Source organism: Melopsittacus undulatus, assembly GCF_012275295.1.
Source record: "Melopsittacus undulatus isolate bMelUnd1 chromosome 26 unlocalized genomic scaffold, bMelUnd1.mat.Z SUPER_26_unloc_1, whole genome shotgun sequence".
In the NCBI taxonomy this organism is placed as follows: domain Eukaryota; kingdom Metazoa; phylum Chordata; class Aves; order Psittaciformes; family Psittaculidae; genus Melopsittacus; species Melopsittacus undulatus.
The window spans coordinates 1-25245 of NW_022993938.1; the positions used below are offsets into that span (position 1 = coordinate 1).

General features: G+C 58.6%; 1 protein-coding gene across 1 annotated transcript; it reads right to left on the reverse strand.

The window, feature by feature from the left end:
• Positions 1 to 3288: 3288 nt before the first annotated feature.
• Positions 3289 to 24845, reverse strand: LIPE (lipase E, hormone sensitive type; the record flags this gene model as incomplete). The annotated part of the gene is made up of 13 exons (XM_034073526.1): positions 24806 to 24845; positions 19896 to 20092; positions 19584 to 19832; positions 18848 to 18938; positions 18196 to 18341; positions 16152 to 16337; positions 15481 to 15496; positions 15085 to 15345; positions 10995 to 11222; positions 9841 to 9945; positions 8713 to 8969; positions 6547 to 6722; positions 3289 to 3331 (listed from the first exon to the last, which is right to left on the reverse strand). Coding segments are annotated over exons 1-13 (1995 nt in total), but the record flags the coding sequence as incomplete, so codon positions are not given.
• Between the last annotated feature and the right edge of the window lie 400 nt (positions 24846 to 25245).

Sequence of the window (25245 nt, forward strand, 5' to 3'; positions counted from 1 at the left end):
CCCCCCCCCCCCCCCCTCCCCCCCCCCCCCCTCCCCCCCCCAGTGCTCCCGCTGCCGCTCCCCCTTCCTGGGCCTCCCCCTCCTCGGCCGCTTCTGTTTCCGGCCCCTCCCCCCCGAGCGCCGCCTGTGCCTGGAGGCCCTGGGGCGCTGCGGGGTCCTCCAGGGGCAGCCCCTGCCTGCAGGGGGCGCTGTGGCGCTGGGCCTGCGGCCGCTCTACCCCATTGACTACCATTGACTTCCATTGACTTCCATTGACTTCCATTGACTGCCATTGACTACCATTGACTCTCATTGATACCCATTGACTACCATTGACTTCCATTGACTCCATTGACTACCATTGAGTCCCATTGACTACCATTGACTCCCATTGATACCCATTGACGCTCATTGATCCCCATTGACTCCCATTGATCCCATTGACTTCCATTGACTGCCATTGACTTCCATTGACTCCATTGACTCCCATTGACTACCATTGACTACCATTGACTTCCATTGACTACCATTGACTTCCATTGACTACCATTGACTACCATTGACTTCCATTGACTGCCATTGAGTCCCATTGACTACCATTGACTACCATTGACTACCATTGACTCCATTGACTTCCATTGACTGCCATTGACTGCCATTGACTACCATTGACTACCATTGACTCCCATTGACTCCCATTGACTACCATTGACTTCCATTGAGTCCCATTGACTCTCATTGACTACCATTGACTTCCATTGATACCCATTGACTTCCATTGACTACCATTGACTCCCATTGATACGCATTGATCCCCATTGACTCTCATTGACTCCCATTGATCCCCATTGACTCCCATTGACTCCCATTGACTCCCATTGATCCCCATTGGCTCCCATTGATCCCCATTGATCCGCATTGACTCCCATTGATCCCCATTGACTCCCATTGACTTCCATTGACTCCCATTGATACCCATTGACTTCCATTGACTCCCATTGACTCCCATTGACTCCCATTGACTCCCATTGACTCCCATTGACTCCCATTGACTCCCATTGACTCCCATTGACTCCCATTGACCCCCATTGATCCCCATTCCATGTCCTCACTCTAATCTCTTCTCTCCCCCCCCCCAGTGCTCCCGCTGCCGCTCCCCCTTCCTGGGCCTCCCCCTCCTCGGCCGCTTCTGTTTCCGGCCCCTCCCCCCCGAGCGCCGCCTGTGCCTGGAGGCCCTGGGGCGCTGCGGGGTCCTCCAGGGGCAGCCCCTGCCTGCAGGGGGCGCTGTGGCTCTGGGCCTTCAGCCGCGCTACCCGCGCCTGCCCTTACGCCTGACCCTCGACGTCACTTCCGGCGCCGTCCACCTCTACGCCGCCCCCTCCCATGATGCCTTGCGCCGCAGCGGCCCCTATGGTGTGGAGGTCTCAATGGCGGACCCTAATACATCCAACGCCATCCAATGGGAGCGCGCGGATCCGGATGACATCACTACCTACGTCACCATGCGCGATGACGTCATCGCCGTCGTCATAAGGGATGTCAGGAACCGATTGGTGGTGACGTATCACGCGGGGGGTCACGTGTTCGTGGTGGTGGAGGGTGTCATGGCTGCCTATGGAGCTCTATGGTTCCGGCAGGACCAGCCCCACATCGACCTGTTTGTCTTCTTCTCGGTGTTCTTCTCTGTGTTCTTCCTGTTCCTGGGCCTGGGGCTGGGGCTGTGGAAGGGGAAACGGGGCCTGGAGGGCAGGAGGAGGAGGAGGAGGAGGAGGAAGATGATGTGTCACATGGCCAGCAGGCCCTTCGGGGTGGTGGTGGTGTGCTTCCGGGGGGGAGGGGGGGGGGGGTGGGGCGGCTATGGGGCAGAAAGAGGGGGTTATGGAGGGCTATGGGGCAGCTATGGGGCAGAGTGAAGGAGCTATGGGGCAGAAACAGGGAGTTATGGGGCAGAAAGGGGGGCCTATGGGGCAGAAACAGGGGGTTATGGGGGTCTATGGGGCAGCTATGGGGCAGAAAGGGGGATCTATGGGGCAGAATGAGGGAGCTGTGGGGCAGAAACAGGGGGTTACAGGGGTCTATGGGGCAGCTATGGGGCAGAATGAAGGAGCTATGGGGCAGAAAGGGGGGTGTACAGGGTGGAATAATGGAGCTATGGGGCAGAAGCAGGAGGTTATGGGGCAGAAAGAGGGGGTTACAGGGGTCTATGGGGCAGCTATGGGGCAGAAACAGGGGTCTATGGGGTGGAATGAGAGGGGTATGGGGCAGAAAGAGGGTGTTATGGGGGTCTATGGGGGATCTATGGGGCAGAAAGAGGGGCCTATGGGGCAGAATGAGGGATCTATGGGGGTCTATGGGGCAGCTATGGGGCAGAAAGGGGGGGTTACGTTGGAGAATGGGGGCTGTACAGGGCAGAGTGAGGGGTCTATGGGGCAGAAACCAGGGACCATTGGGTCTATGGGTCAGAATATGGGGCCTATGGGGCAGAACATGGCGTCTATGGCACCTACAGGGCAGAATGTGGGACCTGTGGGGCAGAAAATGGGCTCTGTGAGTCATACTATGGGTTCTGTAGGGCACAATGTGGGCTCTATGGGTCAGAACATAGGTTCTATGGGGCAGAACATGGGCTCTATAGGGCAGAATATGGGCTCTATGGGGCAGAACATAGGTCCTATGGGTCAGAACACAGGTTCTATGGGGCACAATGTGGGCAATATGGGTCAGAACGCAGGTTCTATGGGGCACAATGTCTCCATGGGTCAGAATGTGGGTTCTATGGGGCACAACGTAGGTTCTATGGGTCAGAATATGACCTCTATGGGGCACAATGTTGGCTCTATGGGGCACAGTGTAGTCTCTATGGGGCCCAATGCTGTCTCTATGGGGCACAATGTAGGTGCTATAGGGCAGAACGTAGGTTCTATAGGGCACAATGTAGGTGCTATAGGGCAGACTATGGGCTCTATAGGGCACAATGTAGTCTCTATAGGGCACAATGTAGTCTCTATGGCCTCCAGCCCAGTCTCTATGGCCCCCATTGCAGTCTCTATGGTGCCCTGCGCCTGCGCACTAGCGCCCCCCCCGCGGCCCGGGGGTGTGGCCTTTGACCCTGGAGCCCACCGAGGACTCCATGGCGGCCGTGGGGACGCTGCTGATGCAACTTCCGGTGGGGGGAGGGGGCGGGGCCGGAAGTGGGGGGAGGGGCGGGGCCGCCCTGGCCTCGGCCCTGCTGGTGCTCAGGGGGGGGCTGCAGGAGTGGGGGGGGGGGAGGGGGAGGGGGGGTCAGGGGTCACGGGGGGAGGAAGGGGGGGGAGGGGCCGGAGAGGAGCTCGGTGGGGGTGTGAGGGGGAGGGGCAGGAGTGGGGCAGTTATGGGGCAGATAATAACAGTTATGGGGCAGGAAGAGGCAGTTATGGGGCAGAGAAGACCAGTTATGGGGCAGGAGGGGTAACTTGTGGGGCAGAAAGGGGGCAGTTATGGGGCAGATAATAACAGTTATGGGGCAGGACAGGGTAACTTGTGGGGCAGATGGGGACACTTATGGGGCAGAAAGGGGTAAATGAATGGGTAGATTGGGGCAGTTATGGGGCAGAAATGGGGCAGTTATGGGGCAGATAATAACAGTTATGGGGCAGAGGGGGGTAACTTATGGGGCGGAGGAGAACAGTTATGGGGCAGGACAGGGTAACTTGTGGGGCAGAGAAGAGCAGTTATGGGGCACTCATGGGGCAGGAAGGGGTAATTGAATGGGCAGAAATGGGGCAGTTATGGGGCAGAGAAGAACAGTTATGGGGCAGTTATGGGGCAGGAGGGGTAACTTATGGGGCAGGAAGGGGGCAGTTATGGGGCAGAGAAGAACAGTTATGGGGTAGAAAGGGGGCAATTATGGGGCAGAGGGGAGCACTTATGGGGCAGGAGTGGGGCACTTATGGGCCAGATGGCGACAGTTATGGGGCGGAAAGGGTCACTTATGGGGCAGAGAGGGGACAATGATGGGGCAGAGGAGGACCTTACCCTGCAATCTATGGGGCAGGGAAGAGCCCAGTTCTGTGACTTATGGGGCAGGAGGTTCTCACTTATGGGGCAGAGGGGGGAGCACTTATGGGGCGGGAGGGGGACCCTGCTTTGTAATCTATGGGGCAGAGGGGACCCTCCCCCCCTATTGTGACATAGAACCCAATTGTATTCATTCCCATTCCCATCCCCCCACACTTATGGGGCTCTGCCCCATAGATTCCCCCCCCCTTGTGCACTTGGGGGTCAATAAAGAGCATCTGAACCCCCCATTGTGTGGGGCAGAGAGAGCTCTCATAGACCAGTGTTAACGCAACGTGATTGGCTGAGAGGCTCAAGCGCCGCGCTCTGATTGGCTGACAGCTCGATGACGTCATACCGGGTTATCAATGGGTCTTTATTGTCGCTATGGGGCTGAGACCCACACTTATGGGGCTCAGGGCCCTGCGGGGCCGCTGGGACGGCGACGCTGACCCCCAGCTATGGGGGGGGGGTGGGGGGGAGCCCCCCTCGGACCCACGGATGTGGGGCGGGGGTGCAGTGGGGCCGGCGCTATGGGGCGGAGCGGTGGCGCTATGGGGCACAATAGTGCTGGTGCTATGGGGCACAGCAGTGGTGCTATGGGGCACAGCAGTGGTGCTTTGAGGCACAATAGTGGTGCTATGGGGCACAGTGGTGCCAGTGCTATGGGGCACAGTAGTGCTATGGGGCACAGTGGTGCCAGTGCTATGGGGCACAATAGTGCTGGTGCTATGGGGCACAATAGTGCTATGGGGCACAGAGGTGGTGCTTTGAGGCACAATAGTGGCGCTATGGGGCACAGCAGTGGTGCTATGGGGCACAGCAGTGCCAGTGCTATGGGGCACAGCTGTGCCAGTGCTATGGGGCACAGTGGTGCTGGTGCTATGGGGCACAGCAGTGGTGCTTTGAGGCACAGCAGTGCCAGTGCTATGGGGCACAGCAGTGGTGCTTTGAGGCACAGCAGTGGTGCTATGGGGCACAATGGTGCTATGGGGCACAGCAGTGGTGCTATGGGGCACAGCAGTGGTGCTATGGGGCACAGCTGTGCCAGTGCTATGGGGCACAGAGGTGCCACTGCTATGGGGCACAGAGGTGCCAGTGCTATGGGGCACAGCAATGGTGCTATGGGGCACAGCAGTGGTGCTTTGAGGCACAATAGTGGTGCTATGGGTCACAGTGGTGCTGTCGCTATGGGGCACACCAGCCTTGCTATGGGTCGCAGCAGTGCCAGTGCTATGGGTCCCACTGTCGCTATGGGTCCCAGCAGCCTTGCTATGGGTCCCACCGCTCCGGACCCCCATGAGCACCGACCCCCTTCTCCCCCCATCATATGGGGCAGAACCGCCCATCACCGACCCCCTGCGCCCCACATCATATAGGGCAGAGCCCCCTATGGACGTGCCCCCCAGCACCGACCCCCTTCTCCCCCCATCATATAGGGCAGAGCCCCCTATAACTGACCCCCTTCTGGTGCTATCATATAGGGCAGAGCCCCCTATAACCGACCCCCTTCTGGTGCTATCATATAGGGCAGAGCCCCCTATAGGGGTCCCACTTAGCACTGACCCCCTCCGCCCCACATCATATGGGGCAGAGGCCCCAATAACCGACCCCCTTCTAGTGCTATCATATGGGGCTGAGCCCCCCAACACTGACCCCCTTCTTGCTCCATCATATGGGGCAGAGCCCCCTATAGGGGTCCCAGTGAGCACTGACCCCCTCCGCCCCACATCATATAGGGCAGAGCCCCCTATAGATGTGCCCCCCAGCACTGACCCCCGTCTAGTGCTATCATATGGGGCAGAACCCCCTATAAGTGACCCCCTTCTAGTGCTATCATATAGGGCAGAGCCCCCTATAGACGCCCCCATTACCGACCCCCTCCGCCCCACATCATATGGGGCTGAGCCCCCAATGACCGACCCCCTCCTCCCATCATATAGGGCAGCCCCCACCTCCCCTCCCCCCTCCCACGTGTCCCACGGGTCCTCCCACGCGTCCGCCCACGTGTCCTCAGGCTCCTCCCACTCCTCGTCCCAGCAGGGGGCTCCGCCCAGCGCGGCCACGCCCACATTTCCCGCGGTTACACCCGCGTTTCCCGCGCTCCTCCCCCCACTCCCCATAGCCCCGCCCACATTTCCCGCGGTTACCCCCCCAGTTCCCGCGTTCACATTTCCCGCGCACACATTTCCCGCGGTTACCCCTCCAATTCCCACGCTCCCCCCCCCACTTCCCGCGCTCCTCACATTTCCCGCGCTCCCCCCCACATTTCCCGCGCTCCCCACACTTCCCGCGCTCACATTCCCCGCGCTTCCCCCTCCAATTCCCGCGTTCACAAACCTATTTCCCGCGCTCCCCCCCACGTTTCCCGCGGTTACACCCCCACTTCCCGCGGTTAAACCCACATTCCCCGCGGCCCCGCCCACATTTCCCGCGGTTACACCCCCAGTTCCCGCGCTCCACCCCCTATTCCCCGCGCTCCCGCCCCTGTTTCCCGCGGCCCCTCCCCCCCCGTTTCCCGCCAGCACGCCCCGGATCAGGCGCGCGCACAGCCCCGCGGCGCGCGCGCTCCCGGCGCTCAGCGGCGCCAGGCTCAGGAAGCCGTGGGGCAGGTCCGGGAGCACGCGCAGGGTCACGTGGGCGCCCAGCGCGCGCATGCGCCGGGCAAGGGCCACGGAGTCGTCCAGCAGGGGGTCGAGGGCACAGGCCTGGGGGGGGAAGGGAGACAATGGGGTCTATGGGGTGTCTATAGGGTTTCTATGGGGTCTCTATGGGGTCTCTATGGGGATCTATGGGGTCTCTATGGGGTTTCTATGGGGTTTATATGGGGTCTCTATGGGGACTCTATGGGTCGCTATGGGTCTCTATGGGGTCTCTATGGGTCTCTATGGGGTCTCTATGGGGTCTCTATGGGGTCCCTATGGGTCTCTATGGGGTTTCTATGGGTCTCTATGGGGTCCCTATGGGTCTCTATGGGGTTTCTATGGGTCTCTATGGGGTCTCTATGAGGTGTCTATGGGTCTCTATGGGGTCTCTATGAGGTGTCTATGGGTCTCTATGGGGTCTCTATGAGGTGTCTATGGGTCTCTATGGGGTCTCTATGGGGTGTCTATGGGTCTCTATGGGGTCTCTATGGGGTGTCTATGGGTCTCTGTGGGGATCTATGGGTCTCTATGGGGTCTCTATGGGTCTCTATGGGGATCTATGGGTCTCTATGGGGTTTCTATGGGTCTCTATGGGGCAGGGTCACGTGGGCGCCCAGCGCGCGCATGCGCCGGGCCAGGGCCACGGAGTCGTCCAATAGGGGGTCAAGGGCGCAGGCCTGGGGGGGGGGGAGAGACATCTATGGGTCTCTATGGATCTCTATAGGGAGATATGGGGTTTCTATGGGGATCTATGGGGTTTCTATGGGTCTCTATGGGGTGTCTATGGGGTCTCTATGGGTCTCTATGGGGTCTCTATGGGGATCTATGGGGTTTCTATGGCGTCTCTATGGGTCTCTATGGGTCTCTATGGGGTCTCTATGGGTCTCTATGGGGTTTCTATGGGGTCTCTATGGGTCTCTATGGGGCTCTATTGGGATCTATGGGGTCTCTATGGGTCTCTATGGGGCAGGGTCACGTGGGCGCCCAGCGCGCGCATGCGCCGGGCCAGGGCAACGGAGTCGTCCAGCAGGGGGTCCAGGGCACAGGCCTGGGGGGGAGGGGAGAGATACAATGAAGGTCTATGGGGTCTCTATGTGTCTCTATGTGTCTCTATGGTCTCTATGTGTCTCTATGGTCTCTATGTGTCTCTATGTGTCTCTATAGGTCCCTATAGGTCTCTATGTGTCTCTGTGTCTCTATGTGTCTCTATGGTCTCTATGTGTCTCTATGGGTCTCTATGGTCTCTATGTGTCTCTATGTGTCTCTATGGGTCTCTATGTGTCTCTATGTGTCTCTATAGGTCCCTATAGGTCTCTATGTGTCTCTGTGTCTCTATGTGTCTCTATGTGTCTCTATGGGTCTCTATGGTCTCTATGTGTCTCTATGTGTCTCTATGGGTCTCTATGTGTCTCTATGTGTCTCTATAGGTCCCTATAGGTCTCTATGTGTCTCTGTGTCTCTATGTGTCTCTATGGTCTCTATGTGTCTCTATGGGTCTCTATGGTCTCTATGTGTCTCTATGTGTCTCTATGGGTCTCTATGTGTCTCTATGTGTCTCTATAGGTCCCTATAGGTCTCTATGTGTCTCTGTGTCTCTATGTGTCTCTATGTGTCTCTATGGGTCTCTATGGGTCTCTATGGTCTCTATGTGTCTCTATGTGTCTCTATGTGTCTCTATGGGTCTCTATGTGTCTCTCTCTATGTGTCTCTATGGTCTCTATGTGTCTCTATGGTCTCTATGTGTCTCTATGGTCTCTATGTGTCTCTATAGGTCTCTATGTGTCTCTATGGTCTCTATGTGTCTCTATGTGTCTCTATGTGTCTCTATGGTCTCTATGTGTCTCTATGTGTCTCTATGGTCTCTATGTGTCTCTATGTGTCTCTATGTGTCTCTATGGGTCTCTATGGGTCTCTATGGTCTCTATGTGTCTCTATGTGTCTCTATGGTCTCTATGTGTCTCTATGTGTCTCTATGTGTCTCTATGTGTCTCTATGTGTCTCTATATGTCTCTATGTGTCCCTATAGGTCTCTATAGGTCTCTATGTGTCTCACCACCAGGTGCAGGGGGGGCAGGGCTCTCAGCTGCTCATCAGGCGCCAGCAGGGGGGACACGAGAGGGCTCCGGGCGATGGGGGAGGGGGGGACCCGGAAGAGGGGGGGGGGGGAGGGGCCGCGCGGGCGCAGGGGGCGGAACCGGTCCGGGTAAGGCTCCTCCCCCTCCGCGGTGACGTCATCGGTGACGTCATCCGGCCCCTCCCCCTCCTCGTCCTCCTCATCCTCCTGAGGCTCAGGCTCCTCCTGCTTCGGGGCTGGGGGGAGGGGAGAGATGGATGTGACCCCTGTGTGACCCATAAGTGACCCCTGTGTGACCCCCAGCACCCCATAAGTGACCCCCATGTGACCCATAAGTGACCCCCATTTGACCCATAAGTGATCCCTGCGTGACCCCCATTTGACCCATAAGTGACCCCTGTGTGACCCCCAGCACCCCATAAGTGACCCCTATGTGACCCGTAAGTGACCCCCGTGTGATTCATATGTGACCCTATGTAACCTATAAATGACCCCTATCTGACCCCTATCTGACCTATAAATGACCCCTATGTGACCCGATCTGACCCGTAAGTGGCCCCTATCTGAGCCATAAGTAACCCCTATGTGACCCATAAGTGACCCCCATATGACCCATAAGTGACCCCATGTGACTCATATGTGACCCCTATCTAACCTATAAGTGACCCCTATGTGACCCCTATGTGACCTATATGTGACCCACAAATGACCCCCATGTGACCCATAAGTGACCTATACATGACCCCTATCTAACCTATAAGTGATCTCTATGTGACCCCAATCTGACCTATGACTCCCAGCACCCCATATGTGACCCCTATGTGACCCCTATCTGACCTATAAGTGACCCACAAGTGACCCCCAAGTGACCTATACGTGACCCCTATCTAACGTACAACTGACCCCTATGTGACCCCCATGTGACCTATAAGTGACCCCCAACCCCCCATAAGTGACCCCTCTGTGACCCTTACCTGATCTATAAGTGACCCACAAGTAACCCACAGTGCCCCATAACTGACCCACATCTGACCCCTAGGTGACCCACACGTGACCCACACGTGCCCCACACGTGACCCCTGTGTGACCCCCCCGTGACCCCCTCACCTCCTTTGCTGCCCCCCCGCAGCCAGGTCAGCCCCTGTCGGATCTGCTGCAGCAGAGACTTCCGGGGGGGAGGGGCAGGCTCAGGATCAGACCCTGGCTCTGACCCTGGGAGGGGAGGGGAGAGAGGGGGGTGGGGACGGGACCCACATTGACCCCAGCGACCCACAAGTGACCCCCCCATACCCACATAAACCCAGCCCCCCAAGTCCCCCCTGTGCCCCCCAAGTGCTTTCTGCCCCACATCCACTGACCCCCACATCCCCCCCTGCCCCACATCTCACCCCCCCCGGCCCCCCAAGGGCTCCCAGCCCCACATCCCCCCACACTGCCTCACAAGTTCCACTATCCACCAATTGCCCCTGCCCCCAACATCTCCCCCACAGCCCCCCAAGTCCCCCCATCCCACATCCTTCCAGTGCCCCCCCAAGTGCTTCCTGCCCCACATCTCCTCTGTGCCCCCCAAGTCCCCTTTGCCCCATATCTGCCCCACATCCCCCCACTCTTCCCAAGTCCCACCCCACATGCCCCCAGTGCCCCCCAAGTTCCCATCCCACATCTTCCCCATGACCCCCAAGTCCTCTCTGCCCTCCAAGTGCTTCCTGCCCCACCTCACCCCCAACCCCCAAATGCTCCCAGCCCCACATCTGCCCCCCAAGTGCTCCCAGCCCCACAAGTCCCCCCCACTCCCCAAGTTCCACCTCACATCAACCCCTGCCCCACATCTCCCCCCAGCCCCCCAAGTGCTTCCTGCCCCACATCCCCTCTGTGCCCCACATCTGCCCCCCAAGTGTCTCCCACCCCACATCTCCCCCATCTCTCTCAGCCCCACATCTGCCCCACATGCCACCCCCAGCCCCACATCACCCCATATCCCCTCTGTGCCCCCCATCCCATCTCCTCACCGGCATAAGCCGCCAGGCACCTGCAGAGCACCCCCAGCCCCAGCCCCCCAAGTGCTCCCAGCCCCACATCCCCTCTGTGCCCCACACCTGCCCCCCATCCCCCCCCCCACCTCCTCACCGGCATATGCCGCCAGGCACCTGCAGAGCACCCCCAGCCCCACACCTGCCCCACATCACCCCATATCCCCACCCCACATCCCCCCCTGCCCCACATCCCCTCTGTGCCCCACACCTGCCCCACATCTCCCTCACCCGCATAAGCCGCCAGGCACCTGCAGAGCACCCCCAGCGGCAGCAGCGGGTCCAGCAGCGTCAGCAGCCGGGAGGGGGACGCGGCCGCGCGCACCAGGGTCACGGGGTAGGCGGCCACGAGCCCCGCGGGAGCGCGCACACCCACTGCGGCTGCGCGGAGAGCCACGGCCAGGACCAGGTTACCCCCCGCGCTGTCACCGGACAGGCACACGCGGGAGGCAGTGGAGCCTGGGGGGGCGGGGCTTACATCAGTGTGGGCGTGGCTATGCTAATTAGGGTTAAAGGGGGCGGGGATATGCTAATGGGGGGGGCGGGGCTATGGGGGTCTCAGGTTACCCCCTGCGCTGTCACCGGCCAGGCACACGCGGGAGCCCGTGGAGCCTGAGGGGGCGGGGCTTGGGTTAGGGGGCGGAGCCTAGAGGGGGTGTGGGCGGAGCTTATGGCTAAGGGGGCGGAGCTATGGGGACTGGGGGCGGGGCTATGGGAGAGCCTTAGGGATGTATTGGGGGGTAATAAGGGTCTATGGAGGGGCTATAAGGATGTATGGGGGGCTACAAGGGAGACATAGGAGTCTATGGGCGATGCTATAGGGGTATATGGGGATATATAGTGGGTGCTATGGGGATATATAGTGGGTGCTATAGGGATATATATGGGGTGCTATATGGATGTATGGGGATATAGAGGGGGTTCTATAGGGATATACAGGGAGTGCTACAGGGATGTATGGGGGTGCTATAGGGCTGGATGGGGATATATAGGGGGTGCAATAGGGATGCATGGGGGTGCTACAGGGATGTACGGGGGGTGCTATGGGGATGTATGTGGGGTGCTATAGGGAGATATAAAGGGTGCCATAGGGATGTATAGGGGGTGCTATAAGGACATACAGGAGGTGCTATAGGCACATACAGGAGGTGCTATAGGCACATATAGTGGCTGCTATAGGCACATACAGGAGGTGCTATAGGCACATACAGGAGGTGCCATAGGGATGTATGGAGGTGCTATAGGATGTATAGTAGGTGCTATAGGATGTATAGGAGGTGCTATAGGATATACAGGAGGTGCTATAGGATGTATGGGAGGTGCTATAGGATGTATGGGGCTGCAGGGATCTCAGGACACCCCAACTGCGGCTGCGCGGAGAGCCACGGCCAGGACCAGGTTACCCCCCGCGCTGTCACCTGACAGGCACACGCGGGAGCCCGTGGAGCCTGGGGGGGCGGGGCTTATGTCAATGTGGGCGGGGCTTAGGGAGCCATAGGGATGCATTGGGGGGCGGGGATATGCTAATTGGGGGGGGGGGGGGGGGCGGGGCTATGGGGGTCTCAGGTTACCCCCTGCGCTGTCCCCAGCCAGGCACACGCGGGCGGCCGTGGAGCCGGGGGGGGCGGGGCTTAGAACAGTGTGGGCGGGGTTATGCTAATTGGGGGCGGTGCTAAGGGGGTTGTGGGCGGGGCTAAGGGGAGTCATAGGGATGTATTGGGGGGTAATAAGGGTCTATGGAGGGGATATAGGGGTGTATGGAGGAGCTATAAGGATGTATGGGGGGGCTATAGGGGTGTATGGAGGGGCTATAGGGGAGACATAGGGGTCTATGGGCGATGCTGTAGGGGTGTATGGGGACATATACTGGGTGCTATAGGGATGTATGAGGATATAGAGGGGGTGCTATAGGGACATATGGGGGGTGCTATAGGGATGGATGGGGATATATAGGGGGTGCAATAGGGATGCATGGGGATGCTATAAGGACATATAAGGGGTGCTACAGGGATGATGAGGGGTGCTGTGGGGATGTATGTGGGGTGCTAAAGGGACATATAAAGGGTGCTATAGGGATGTATGGGGATATATAGGGGTGCTATAGGGACATACAAGGGGTACTATAGGGACATATAGGGGGTGCGATAGGGATATATCAGGGATGTATGGGGACCTACAGGGTATAGGGATGTATAGGGATCTATAGAGATCTATAGAGAATGTATAGGGGATGCATAGGAATCTATAGGGGAAGCCCCCACGTCCCCAGCAGCCCCGCATCCCTTCCCCCTACGTCATGACGTCACGGCGAAATAACCACGCCCCCATCAGCCAGCATCCCCAGATCCCTTCCCTTCCTTCTCGCCCCTCCCCCTCCATCATGACGTCACAACATAGCCCCTCCCCCACCTGTCTCAAGCCCCTCCCCCACCTGTAGCAAGCCACGCCCCCTTACGCCCTGACGTCAGCACGCACGCACCCAGCACGCGGCAGTGCCTTAGCACCCTGCAGCACGTGTATGGGACAGACCCTCCCCCCCCACGTCATGACGTCACCACATCCCCTAGCTCCACCCCCATTATGCCACGCCCCCATACGTCACGACGTGCTGACGTCACACGCACCCAGCACTCGAGCGCGCGCGGGAAGGGGCTCTCGGGGGCGAGCGCGTAGTCCCCATAGCCCCTCCCCCTTACGTCGTGACGTCATGACGTCACTGAGCCCTCCCTATGCCCCACGTGTCGACAGCCTCACATCCCTCTCCCTATTCCTTCCTCCTAACCCCTCCCACTACATCATGACGTCACCACATAGCCCCTCCCCCACCTGTCTCAAGCCACTCCCTCGTCCCCATAGGCTCCACCCCCTTACGCGCTGACGTCACACGCACCTAGCACCCGGCAGTGCCTTAGCACCCAGCAGCACGTGTATGGGACAGCTCTCATACCCCCTCCCCCCTACGTCATGACGACACCACATCCCCTAGCTCCACCCCCTTTATACCACGCCCCCTACGTCATGACGTCGCTTCATGACGTCACATGCACCCAGCAGCCGGCATTGCCTTAGCGTTCAGCACTACGAGTATGGGACAGGTCCCCCTCCCTCCCACCTCATGACGTCACCACATCGCCCCTCCCTCCCCCCCTATCCCCACCCCTATCTACCTCAAGCCCCTCCCCTTTCCCCCTAGCCCCTCCCCTTTACGTGCTGACGTCACACGCACCCAGGAGCCGGCAGTGCCTCAGCGCCCAGCAGTACGCGTAGAAGCACTCCTCGAGCGCGCGCGGGAAGGGGCTCTCGGGGGCGAGCGCGTAGTCCCCCATAGCCCCTCCCACCCTACGTCATGACGTCACCCCATAGCCCCTCCCCCCGTACGTCACGACGTCATGACGTCACACGCACCCAGCAGCCGGCAGTGCCGCAGCGCCCAGCAGTACGCGTAGAAGCACTCCTCGAGCGCGCGCGGGAAGGGGTCCCCCCTCCCCCCCCCCTACGTCATGACGTCACCACATCCCCCCCCCCCTATAGGCTCCACCCCCTTACGTCATGACGTCACACGCACCCAGCAGCCGGCAGTGCCGCAGCGCCCAGCAGTACGCGTAGCAGCACTCCTCGAGCGCGCGCGGGAAGGGGCTCCCGGGGGCGAGCGCGTAGTCCCCATAGCCCCTCCCCCTTACGTCGTGACGTCATGACGTCACCGAGACCTCCCTATACCCCACGTGTCGACAGCCTCACATCCCTCTCCCTATCGCCTCACCCCTCCCTATCAGTAATGACGTCACCATATCACCCCTCCCTCCCATAGACCCTCCCACATCTATCTCAAGCCCCACCCCTTACGTCATGACGTCACCACGCACGCACCCAGCACCCAGCAATGCCTTAGCACCCAGCAGCACGTGTATGGGACAGCCCCCTCCATCATGACGTCACCACATCGCCCCTCCCCTACCTGTCTCAAGCCCCTCCCCCCATACGCCCCTCCCCCTTACGCCCTGACGTCACCACGCAAGCACCCAGGAGCACGTGTATGGGACAGCCCCTCCCCCTTACGTCATGACGTCACCACATCCCCTAGCTCCACCCCCATTATGCCACGCCCCCTTACGTCATTACGTCACCACGTCCCCCACAGGCTCCACCCCCTTACGTGCTGACGTCAGACGCACCCAGCAGGCGGCAGTGCCTGAGCGCCCAGCAGTACGCGTAGAAGCACTCCTCGAGCGCGCGCGGGAAGGGGCTCTCGGGGGCGAGCGCGTAGTCCCCCCTCCCCCCTACGTCATGACGTCACCCCTTACGTCATGACGTCATTACGCACCCAGCAGCCGGCAGTGCCTCATGGCCCAGCAGTACGCGTAGAAGCACTCCTCGAGCGCGCGCGGGAAGGGGCTCTCGGGGGCGAGCGCGTAGTCCACGGCCAGCACGGGCGCGCGCACGTCCCGCGCCCACGCGCGCAGGTAGAGCTCGTGCGAGCGCGAGGTCTGCGCCACGAACCCCCCCCCGTGGAAGTGCACGAGGAGGGAGGGGGAGGGGGGCAGGGCCCTCGAGGCCACGCCCCCTCCCCCCTTGGCCACGCCCCCTCCGGCTCTGGACACGCCCACCCAGGCCCCGCCCACCGCGCGGAGCGCGCCCCCCAGGGAGGACACGCCCCCCCCCGAGGGGGAGGGGCCAGGGAAGGTCCAGCCCCAGCGTTCGGTGCTGAGGGTGATGGCGCTGAGGGCGGCGCTGTCCTGGGGGGGGAGGGGAGATATAGGGGTCAATAGGGAGCAATAGAGATCAATAGGGATCAATAGAGGTCAATAGGGAGCAATAGAGACACATAGAGATCAATAGGGATCAATAGAGATCAATAGAATCCCATAGAGACCCATAGATCCTATTCACCACCATAGACCCCCATATAACCCCACACATCCTCATAGACCCCCATAGACACCCATAGACCCACATAGACCACCTTAGACCCCCATAGACCCCATGTCCCCCCATATCCCCCCCATATGCCCCCATATCCCCCCATATGCCACCCATATCTCCCCCATAGACCCCCATATCGCCCCCATAGAGCCCCATAGCACCCCATAGACCCCATAGACCCCCACATAACCCCATACATCCCCATAGAGCCCCATATTGCCCCATAGACCCCATAGCGGCCCATAGACTCCCATATAACCCCATACATCCCCATATTGCCCCATAGCGCCCCATAGAGACCCCATAGACCCCATAGACCCCATAACCCCCCATAGACCCCCATAGACACCCCATAGACCCCATATCCCCCCATAGAGCCCCCCATAGACACCCCATAGACCCCCATAGACCCCCATATCGCCCTATAGAGCCCCATAGACCCCATACCCCCCCATAGCTCCCCCCTACCTGCCCCTGGCGCAGGCGGTGTGACAGCAGCCTCATCCGGATGGGGGCGGGGCCACTGTGAGCCACGGGGGGGGGGATGGTAACCGAGAGCTGCGGGTTCGAGGCCAGCGGCAGCTCCAGGGGCTCAGGGGGCACCGAGAGCAGGCGACAGACGTCAACTGGATCTGCAGCCATGCTGGCCAGAGACTGGGGGGATATATAGGGTCTATGGGGTGTCTATGGGTGTCTATGGGGTCTATGGGGCTCTATAGGGTGTCTATGGGGTGTCTATGGGGGGGATATGGGGGGATATGGGGGTCTATGGGGGGTCTATGGGGGGATATGGGGTGTCTATGGGGGGATATGGGGGGATATGGGTGTCTATGGGGGGAACCGAGAGCAGGCGACAGACGTCAACCGGCTCCGCGGCCATGCTGGCCAGAGACTGGGGGGATATATAAGGTCTATAGGGCATCTATGGGTGTATATAGGGATCTATGGGGCTCTATGGGGATCTATGGGGGGATATGGGGCTCTATAGGGCATCTATGGGTGTCTATGGGGTGTCTATGTGGGTCTATGGGGGGGATATGGGGCGCTATGGGGCTCTTTAGGGGGCTATGTGGGAGATATGGGGGGGATATGGGGCTCTATGGGGGAGATATGGGGGTCTATGGGGGTCTATGGGGGGATATGGGGTGTCTATGGGGTGTCTATGGGGGTATATGGGGGGATATGGGGTGTCTATGGGAGTCTATGGGGGTCTATGGGGTGTCTATGGGGTGTCTATGGGGTCTATGGGGGTCTATGGGGTGTCTATGGGGGGCTATGGGGTCTATGGGGTGTCTATGGGGTGTCTATGGGGGACTATGGGGGGGTATGGGGGGGATATGGGGGGCACCGAGAGCAGGCGACAGACGTCAACCGGCTCCGCAGCCATGCTGGCCAGAGACTGGGGGGATATATAGGGGGTCTATGGGGGTCTATGGGGGTCTATGGGGTGTCTATGGGGGGATATGGGGTGTCTATGGGGGTCTATGGGGTGTCTATGGGGGGATATGGGGGGTCTATGGGGCGTTTATTGGGGTCTATGGGGGAGATATGGGGCTCTAGGGGGGGGATATGGGGGTCTATGGGGTGTCTATGGGGGTCTAGGGGGGAGATATGGGGTCTATGGGGGGGATATGGGGGGCACCGAGAGCAGGCGACAGACGTCAACCGGCTCCGCAGCCATGCTGGCCAGAGACTGGGGATAGGGGATATGGGGTCTATGGGGTGTCTATGGGGTGTCTATGTGGCTCTATAGGCCATCTATGGGGCTCTATGGGGCGTCTATGGGGGTATATGGGGGGGATATGGGGCTTTATGGTGGTCTATGGGGGGCTATGGGAGGATATTGGGCTCTATGGGGGTTTATGGGGGGGATATGGGGGGATTTGGGGGGTCTATGAGGGGGATATGGGGCTCTATGGGGCACTATGGGGTGTCTATGGGGTGTCTATGGGGATCTATGCAGCGCGGCCTGCAGGGGGCGGTATAGTGCAGGGACGGGCGGGGTCAGCTGAGGACACGCCCCCTTCTTCTGATCTGGTCTATAGTGGGGATATGGGGAGCAGCCACCAGGGGCAGTATAGTGATATAGGGAAACGTATGGAGAGCTATAGGAACACCTATGGGGAACCATAGAGAGCTACAGTGACACCTATGGGGACCATAGAGAGCTACAGTGACACCTAGAGGGTCTCTCTATACCCTCTCTCCATAGGCTCTCTCTATAGGCTCTCTACAGGCTCTCTCTATAGGCTCTCTATATGCTCTATAGGCTCTCTCTACAGGCTCTCTCTAGGCTCTCTCTATAGGCTCTCTATAGACTCTCTCTATAGGCTCTCTATAGACTCTCTATAGGCTCTCTATAGGCTCTCTCTATAGGCTCTCTATAGGCTCTATAGAGCTCTCCCCATAGGCTCTCTCTCCCCATAAGCTCTCTCAATAGGCTCTCTATAGGCTCCCCCCATAGGGTCTCCATAGACTCTCCCCATAGGTCTCGGGTCTCTATAGGTCTCACCGCCAGCAGCTCGTTCTCGGTCAGGCTCCAGAAGCGCTTCCAGAAGCTGATCCCAAGATGTTGGGTCTGACGCTCGAACTCAGCCCCACGAAGCTCTGGGTCCAGAGCAAACTTCCCCGTGGTGAAGAGGGAGCTGGCGGAGACTCCTGCCCCATAGAGACCCATAGAGACACATAGAGACCATAGAGACCTATAGAGACACATAGAGACACATAGAGACACATAGAGACACATAGAGACCCATAGAGACACATAGAGACCATAGAGACACATAGAGACCCATAGAGACACATAGAGACACATAGAGACCATAGAGACCTATAGAGACACATAGAGACACATAGAGACACATAGAGACACATAGAGACCATAGAGACACATAGAGACCCATAGAGACACATAGAGACACATAGAGACCATAGAGACACATAGAGACCATAGAGACACATAGAGACACATAGAGACCATAGAGACACATAGAGACACATAGAGACCATAGAGACACATAGAGACACATAGAGACACATAGAGACCCCATAGAGACCCCATAGAGACCCCATAGACACCCCATAGAGACCCCATAGAGACCCCATAGACACCCATAGAGACCCCATAGACACCCATAGAGCCCCATAGCCCCCATTGGGCTCACCCAGGCCTGGGTCCTCTTTGCTGTAGTTCTCCCCAAAGGACACGAGGCCAATGGTGATTGTTTGCAGGAAGGGGCGCAGCGCAGGGGTGAACTGCAGGGAACACAGAGACCTATAGACCCCATAGAACCCATAGACCCCTATGGACCCCCATAACCCCCCATAGACCCCATATATGCCATATCCCCCCTATAGACCCCTGTAGACTCCATAGAACCCATATCTCCCCATAGACCACCCATAGACCCTCATAGACCCCCCATAGGCCCCATAGACCCCCATACACCCCATATCCCCCCTATAGACCACATAGACCCCATACACCCCATATCCCCCCATACACCCCATATCCCCCCTATAGACCCCATAGACCCCATATAACCCCATATCCCCCCTATAGACCCCATAGACCCCATATAACCCCATATCCCCCCACAGACCCCTATACACCCCATAGACTCCTATACACCCCATATCCGCCCTATAGACCCCATATAACCCCATACACCCCATATCCCCCCTACAGACCCCATAGACCCCCATAGACACCCATACACCCCATATTCCCCCTATAGACCCCATACACCCCATGTCCCCCCTATAGACCCCCATAGACACCCATATCCCCCCATAACCCCCCATAGACCCCATAGACCCCCATACACCTCATATCCGCCCCATAGACCCCTATACACCCCATATCCCTCCTATAGACCCCATAGCGCCCCACGTGATCACCTGGAACCCAAGGCACCGTCCATAGAAGCATCCATTCCTCATGGTGCTGAACTCTCGCAGCACGAGCTCGCTGACGTCATCCTCCCCCTCCCCCCCCCCCCCCCCCCCCTCCCGCGGGAACAGCTCCCCGGGCGCGCTCCCGCGCAGCAGCCGGCGCGCCAGGCACAGGAGCGCGCGCACCTGCGCCAGCCCCGCCGCGCACGCCTCCAGCTCGGCGGCGTGGCGGGAAAGCGCCGCCTTTCCCGCGCTCTCCTCCAGGCGGCGCGCCAAATCCGCGTTGGTTTCCCGGGAAAACTGGGGTTTTGGCGCCACCTGGCGGCGCGCGCTCTCCAGGGCGCGGCAGCGGCGCGCGGAGTGCGCCACCAGGCGGCGCGCGGCCAGAGCGAGGCTCCGGTAACCATTACCCGGAGTTCCCGCGTCCAGGTCGAAGCGCGGGAAAACGCGGGAAAAGTGACGTAAGGCGGGTTCCAAATGGCGGGAGTGGGTGAGGATTTGGCGGGAAGCGGAGGCTAAACGGCGGGAAAGGGGGGAGGGGGGGGGAGGGGCTGGAGAAGAAACGGGCGTTGGAGGAGGAGGAGGAGCGGAGGGAGGAGAAGAGCAGCTGGGAGGCCAGGGGGAGGGGGGGGGAGGGGGGAGGGGGTGGGGGGCTTGGGCTTGGGGGGGTCTATGGGGTTAGGGGGTGATTGGGGGTTATGGGGTTTGGGGGGGTCAGAGGGGCTATGGGGCAATGGGGAGCTATGGGGTTTAGGGGGCTCTATGGGGTTATGGGGTTTGGGGATGTCTATGGGGTTATGGGGGTTATGGGGTTTGGGGGTATCGGGGGGGTTATGGGGTTTGGGGGTGTCCATGGGGTTATGGGGCAATGGGGGGTTATGGGGGTTATGGGGTTTGGGGGGGTCAGAGGGGTTAGGGGGTGATTGGGGGTTATGGGGTTTGGGGGTGTCTATGGGGTTATGGGGGTTAGGGGGTTTGGGGGCGTCAGGGGGGTTATGGGGTGATTGGGGGTTATGGGGTTTGGAAGGGTCTATAGGCTTAGGGGTTGATGGGGGGTTATGGGGTAATGGGGGGTTATTGGGTTTGGGGGAGTCAGAGGGGTTATGGGGTGATGGGGGATCTATAGGGTTATGGGGGTTAGGGGGTTTGGAGGGGTCTATGGGGTTATGGGTGTCCGGAGCAGTGATGGAATCCATGGAGCTGTGGGAGAGATGAGGGTTATGGGGAAGGATGCAGGGATATAGGGATAAAGGGATATAGGGATAAAGAGGAACAACACGGCTATAGGGGAGACAGCGATATGGGGATATAGAGGGATAACGGGGATATAGGGAAGGATATAGGGAATACAGGGATCTAGGGATGCAGATATAGAGGATATAGGGTTGGAGATATAGGGGATATAGGGATAAGGATATAGGGGATATAGGGATAAGGATATGGGGATATAGGGATGTGGATATAGGGGATATAGGGATGCTGGTATAAGGGATATAGGGATAAGGATATAGGGAATATAGGGATGCAGCTATAGAGGATATAGGGATGGAGATATAGGGATAAAGGGATGCAGATATAGAGGATATAGGGATAAGGATATAGGGAATATAAGGATACCGATATAGGGGATATAGGGATGTGGATATAGAGGATATAGGGATGCAAATGGAGGGGATATAGGGATGCTGATATAGGGAATATAGGGATGCAGATATAAGGATATAGGGATGCGGATGCAGGGATGGATGCAGGGACCAGGACCCAGCATCCCCTTATCAAGGGGCCCCTGACACCCATTGGGAGGAGCAATGGGGCCCCATAGGGAGGGTTATGGGGGCAGGAATGTGGGGCAGAGGGGATGGGTTGCCCCATAGGGGATAATGGGGGGGGGGATGTGGGGCAGAGGGGCTGGGTTGCCCCATAGGGGACAATGGGGGGGGGATGTGGGGCAGAGGAGCTGGGTTGCCCCATAGAGGATAATGGGGGGGGGATGTGGGGCAGAGGGGCTGGGTTGTCCCATAGAAGATAATGCGGGGGGGGATGTGGGGCAGAGGGGCTGGGTTGCCCCATAGGGGATAATGGGGGGGGGGATGTGGGGCAGAGGGGCTGGGTTGTCCCATAGGGGACAATGGGGGGGGGGATGTGGGGCAGAGGCTGGGGTGGCCCCATGGGGGTGTCTGGGGCAAGGGCCTCATTGGGTAACGCTATGGGGCAGAGGGGACCGGGGGGGGGGGGGGGGGCAAGGCTGAGGCCAAGGGCAAAGGGGAGGGCATGGGGGGTGTGGGGCAGCCATAGGGTGGCTATGGGGCAGCAATAGGGATGCTATGGGGCAGAAAGGAGGGGTGCAGATTTCTATGGGGCGGCTATGGGGCAGAGGGGGGAGGGTTTGGGTCTCTATGGGGCAGCCATAGGGAGGCTATGGGGCAGAGGGGGGGGTGTCCGAGTGTCTATGGGGCAACCATAGGGCGTCTATGGGGCAGAAGGGGGGGGATGAACATCTCTCTATGGGGCAGCTATAGGGTGGTTATGGGGCAGCTATAGGGTGGTTATGGGGCAGAGTGGGGAGGGTTTGGGTCTCTATGGGGCAGTCATAGGGCAGCTATAGGGTGGCTATGGGGCAGAGAGAGGGGGGTCCTGCTCTCTATGGGGCTGCTATGGGGTAGAGGGGGGGGTCTGTGTCCCTATGGGGCAGCCATAGGGATGCTATGGGGCAGAAGAGGGGTGGTTAGGATCTCTATGGGGCAGCCATAGGGGTGCTATGGGGCAGACAGGGGGGTCCAGATCTCTATAGGGCAGCCATAGGGCAGCTATGGGGTGGCTATGGGGCAGAATGGGGGGGTTTGATTGTCTATGGGGCAGCCATAGCAATGCTATGGGGCAGAAAAGGGGGCTGTCCTGGTCTCTATGGGGCAGAGTGGGGGGATGTCTGTAACCCTATGGGGCTGCTATGGGGCAGAGGGGGGGGTGTCTGTGTCTCTATGGGGCTGCTATGGGGCAGAGAGGGGGATGTCTGTGTCTCTATGGGCTGCTATGGGGCAGAGAGGGGGATGTCTGTGTCTCTATGGGGCTGCTATGGGGCAGAGAGGGGGATGTCTGTGTCTCTATGGGGCTGCTATGGGGCAGAGAGGGGGATGTCTGTGTCTCTATGGGGCCGCTATGGGGCAGAGAGGGGGGTGTCTGTGTCTCTATGGGGCAGCCATAGGGATGCTATGGGGTGGGGGGGGGGGGGGGTCCGGGTCTCTATGGGGCCGTTATGGGGCAGAGGGGGGGGGGGGTCTCACCCTCACACCACCGCAGGGCTTCCAACCACGTGACACGTCCCAACCAATCACATTGCTCCGGCCCCTCCCCCCTCCCGTGAGCCCCTCCCCCCCGTTCCCACGGCGCCCCCTGCTGGGGGGAGGGGCAAAGGGGTCGTCTGGGGGTCAAAGGGTCCTGACCTGAGCTTGACCCGGCCTAAACCCCCCCCCCAAACCGGTTTCATCCAGTTTAAACCAGTTTAAACCAGCTTAAATTCAGATTAAACCAGTTTAATCCAGTTTAAACCCAGTTTAATCCAGTTTAAATCAGTTTAAACCAGTTTAATCCTGCTTAATCCACTCTAAACGTGCCTAAACACAGTTTAACCCGGTTTGATCCAGTTAAAACCCAGCATAACCCAGTTTAAACCAGACTGATCCAGTTTAACCCACCCTATACATGTCTAAACCCAGTTTAACCCAGTTTAGCCCAGTTCAACTCAGTTTAACCCAATTTAATTCTGCTTAATCCAGTTTAAATGCAATTTAAACCCAGTTCAAGCAAGTTTAACCCAGTTTAACCTCATTTAATCCAGTTAAACCTAATTTAAGCCCACTTTGTTCCAGTTTAAACCAGTTTAACCCAGTTGAAACCCAGTTTAACCCAATTTAAACCCAGTTTATCCGAGTCTATCCAAGTTTAACACAATTTAAACCCAGTTTATCCCAATTTAACCCAATTTAACCGAATTTATCCCAGTTTAACTCAGTTTAACCCAGTTTAAACCCAATATAACCCAGTTTGACCCAATTTAATTCAGTTTAATCGAGTTTATCCCAGTTTAAACCCAGTTTAACTCAATTTAAGCCAGTTTGACCCAATATAATCCAGTTTAACCCTATTTAACCCAGTTTATCCCAGTTTAAACCCAATTTAACCCAGTTTATCCCAGTTTAAACCCAATTTAACTCAATTTAAGCCAGTTTGACCCAATTTAATCCAGTTTATCCCAGTTTAACTCAGTTTAACCCAGTTTAAACCCAGTTTAACCCAATTTAACCCAGTTTAAACAAGTTTAACCCAGTTTATCCCAGTTTAAACCCAATTTAACAGAATTTAACCCAGTTTAAACAAGTTTAACCCAGTTTATCCCAGTTTAAACCAAATTTAACCCATTTTGACCAAGTTTAACTCCGTTCAACCCAATTTAAACCCAATTTAACCCAATATAATCCAGTTTAACCCAATATAACCCAGTTTAACCCAGTTTATCCCAGTTTAAACCCAATTTAACTCAGTTTATCCCAATTTAACCCAGTTTATCCCAGTTTAACCCGATTTAACTCAGTTTAAACCCAATTTAACCCAGTTCAACCCAATTTAACCCAATTTAACCCAGTTTACCCCCCCCTTTGCCCCCCCCCCCCCCCCTCGTACCCTCCACGCCCCCAGGGGTCAGCTCCGCTCCCCAAGCCCCTCCCACAGGGGGCGTGGCCTCGTCCAACCAGGGGGGAATCCCCTTCCCCTCCCCCCTCCGCGGGGATTCCCCCTTGGGGGGGGCACAGCCATTGGCTACGGCCTCAGCCAATGAGGAGCGAGCGGGGGCGGGGCCACAAAGGGGGCGGGGCCAACGGGAAGGGGGCGTGGCCTAGAGGGGGTGAGTGCTCATTGAGATCAATGGGGGAAGGGGGCGTGGTTTAAAGGGGTGAATGCAATGGGAGGGGCGTGGCCAATTGGGAGGGGGCGTGGTCAAGGGGAGGGGGCGTGGCCACAAGGGGGTGGGGGCCAACGGGGGGTGAGCGCTCATTGAGATCAATGGGGGGAAAGGGGGCGTGGTTTAAAGGGGTAAACCAATGGGGAGGGGGCGTGGCCAATGGGGAGGGGGCGTGGTCAGAAGGGGCGTGGCCAATGGGGTGGGGCCTAAAGGGGGTAAGCGCTGATTGAGATCAATGGGGGGGAAGGGGGCGTGGTTTAAAGGGGGAACCAACGGGGAGGGGGCGTGGCCAATGGGGAAGGGGGCGTGGTCATAAGGGGGCGTGGCCACAAGGGGGTGGGGGCCAACGGGGGGGGTGAGCGCTCATTGAGATCAATGGGGGGAAAGGGGGCGTGGTTTAAAGGGGTAAACCAATGGGGAAGGGGGCGTGGCCAACGGGGAATGGGCGTGGCCACGAGGGGGCGTGGTCAATGGGGTGAGGGCCAACGGGGTGAGCGCTCATTGAGATCAATGGGGGGAAGGGGGCGTGGTTTAAAGGGGGTGAACTCAATGGGAGGGGGCGTGGCCAATGGGGAAGGGGGCGTGGTCATAAGGGGGCGTGGTCAGAGGGGGCGTGGCCAATAGGGGGCGGCCTTTTTCGCGGGGAAATCCCGGGGCTCGATCGCGCTTCGGGTTTTTGGGGGGGGGGGAACGCGGGAAATTGAGGAGGGGGAG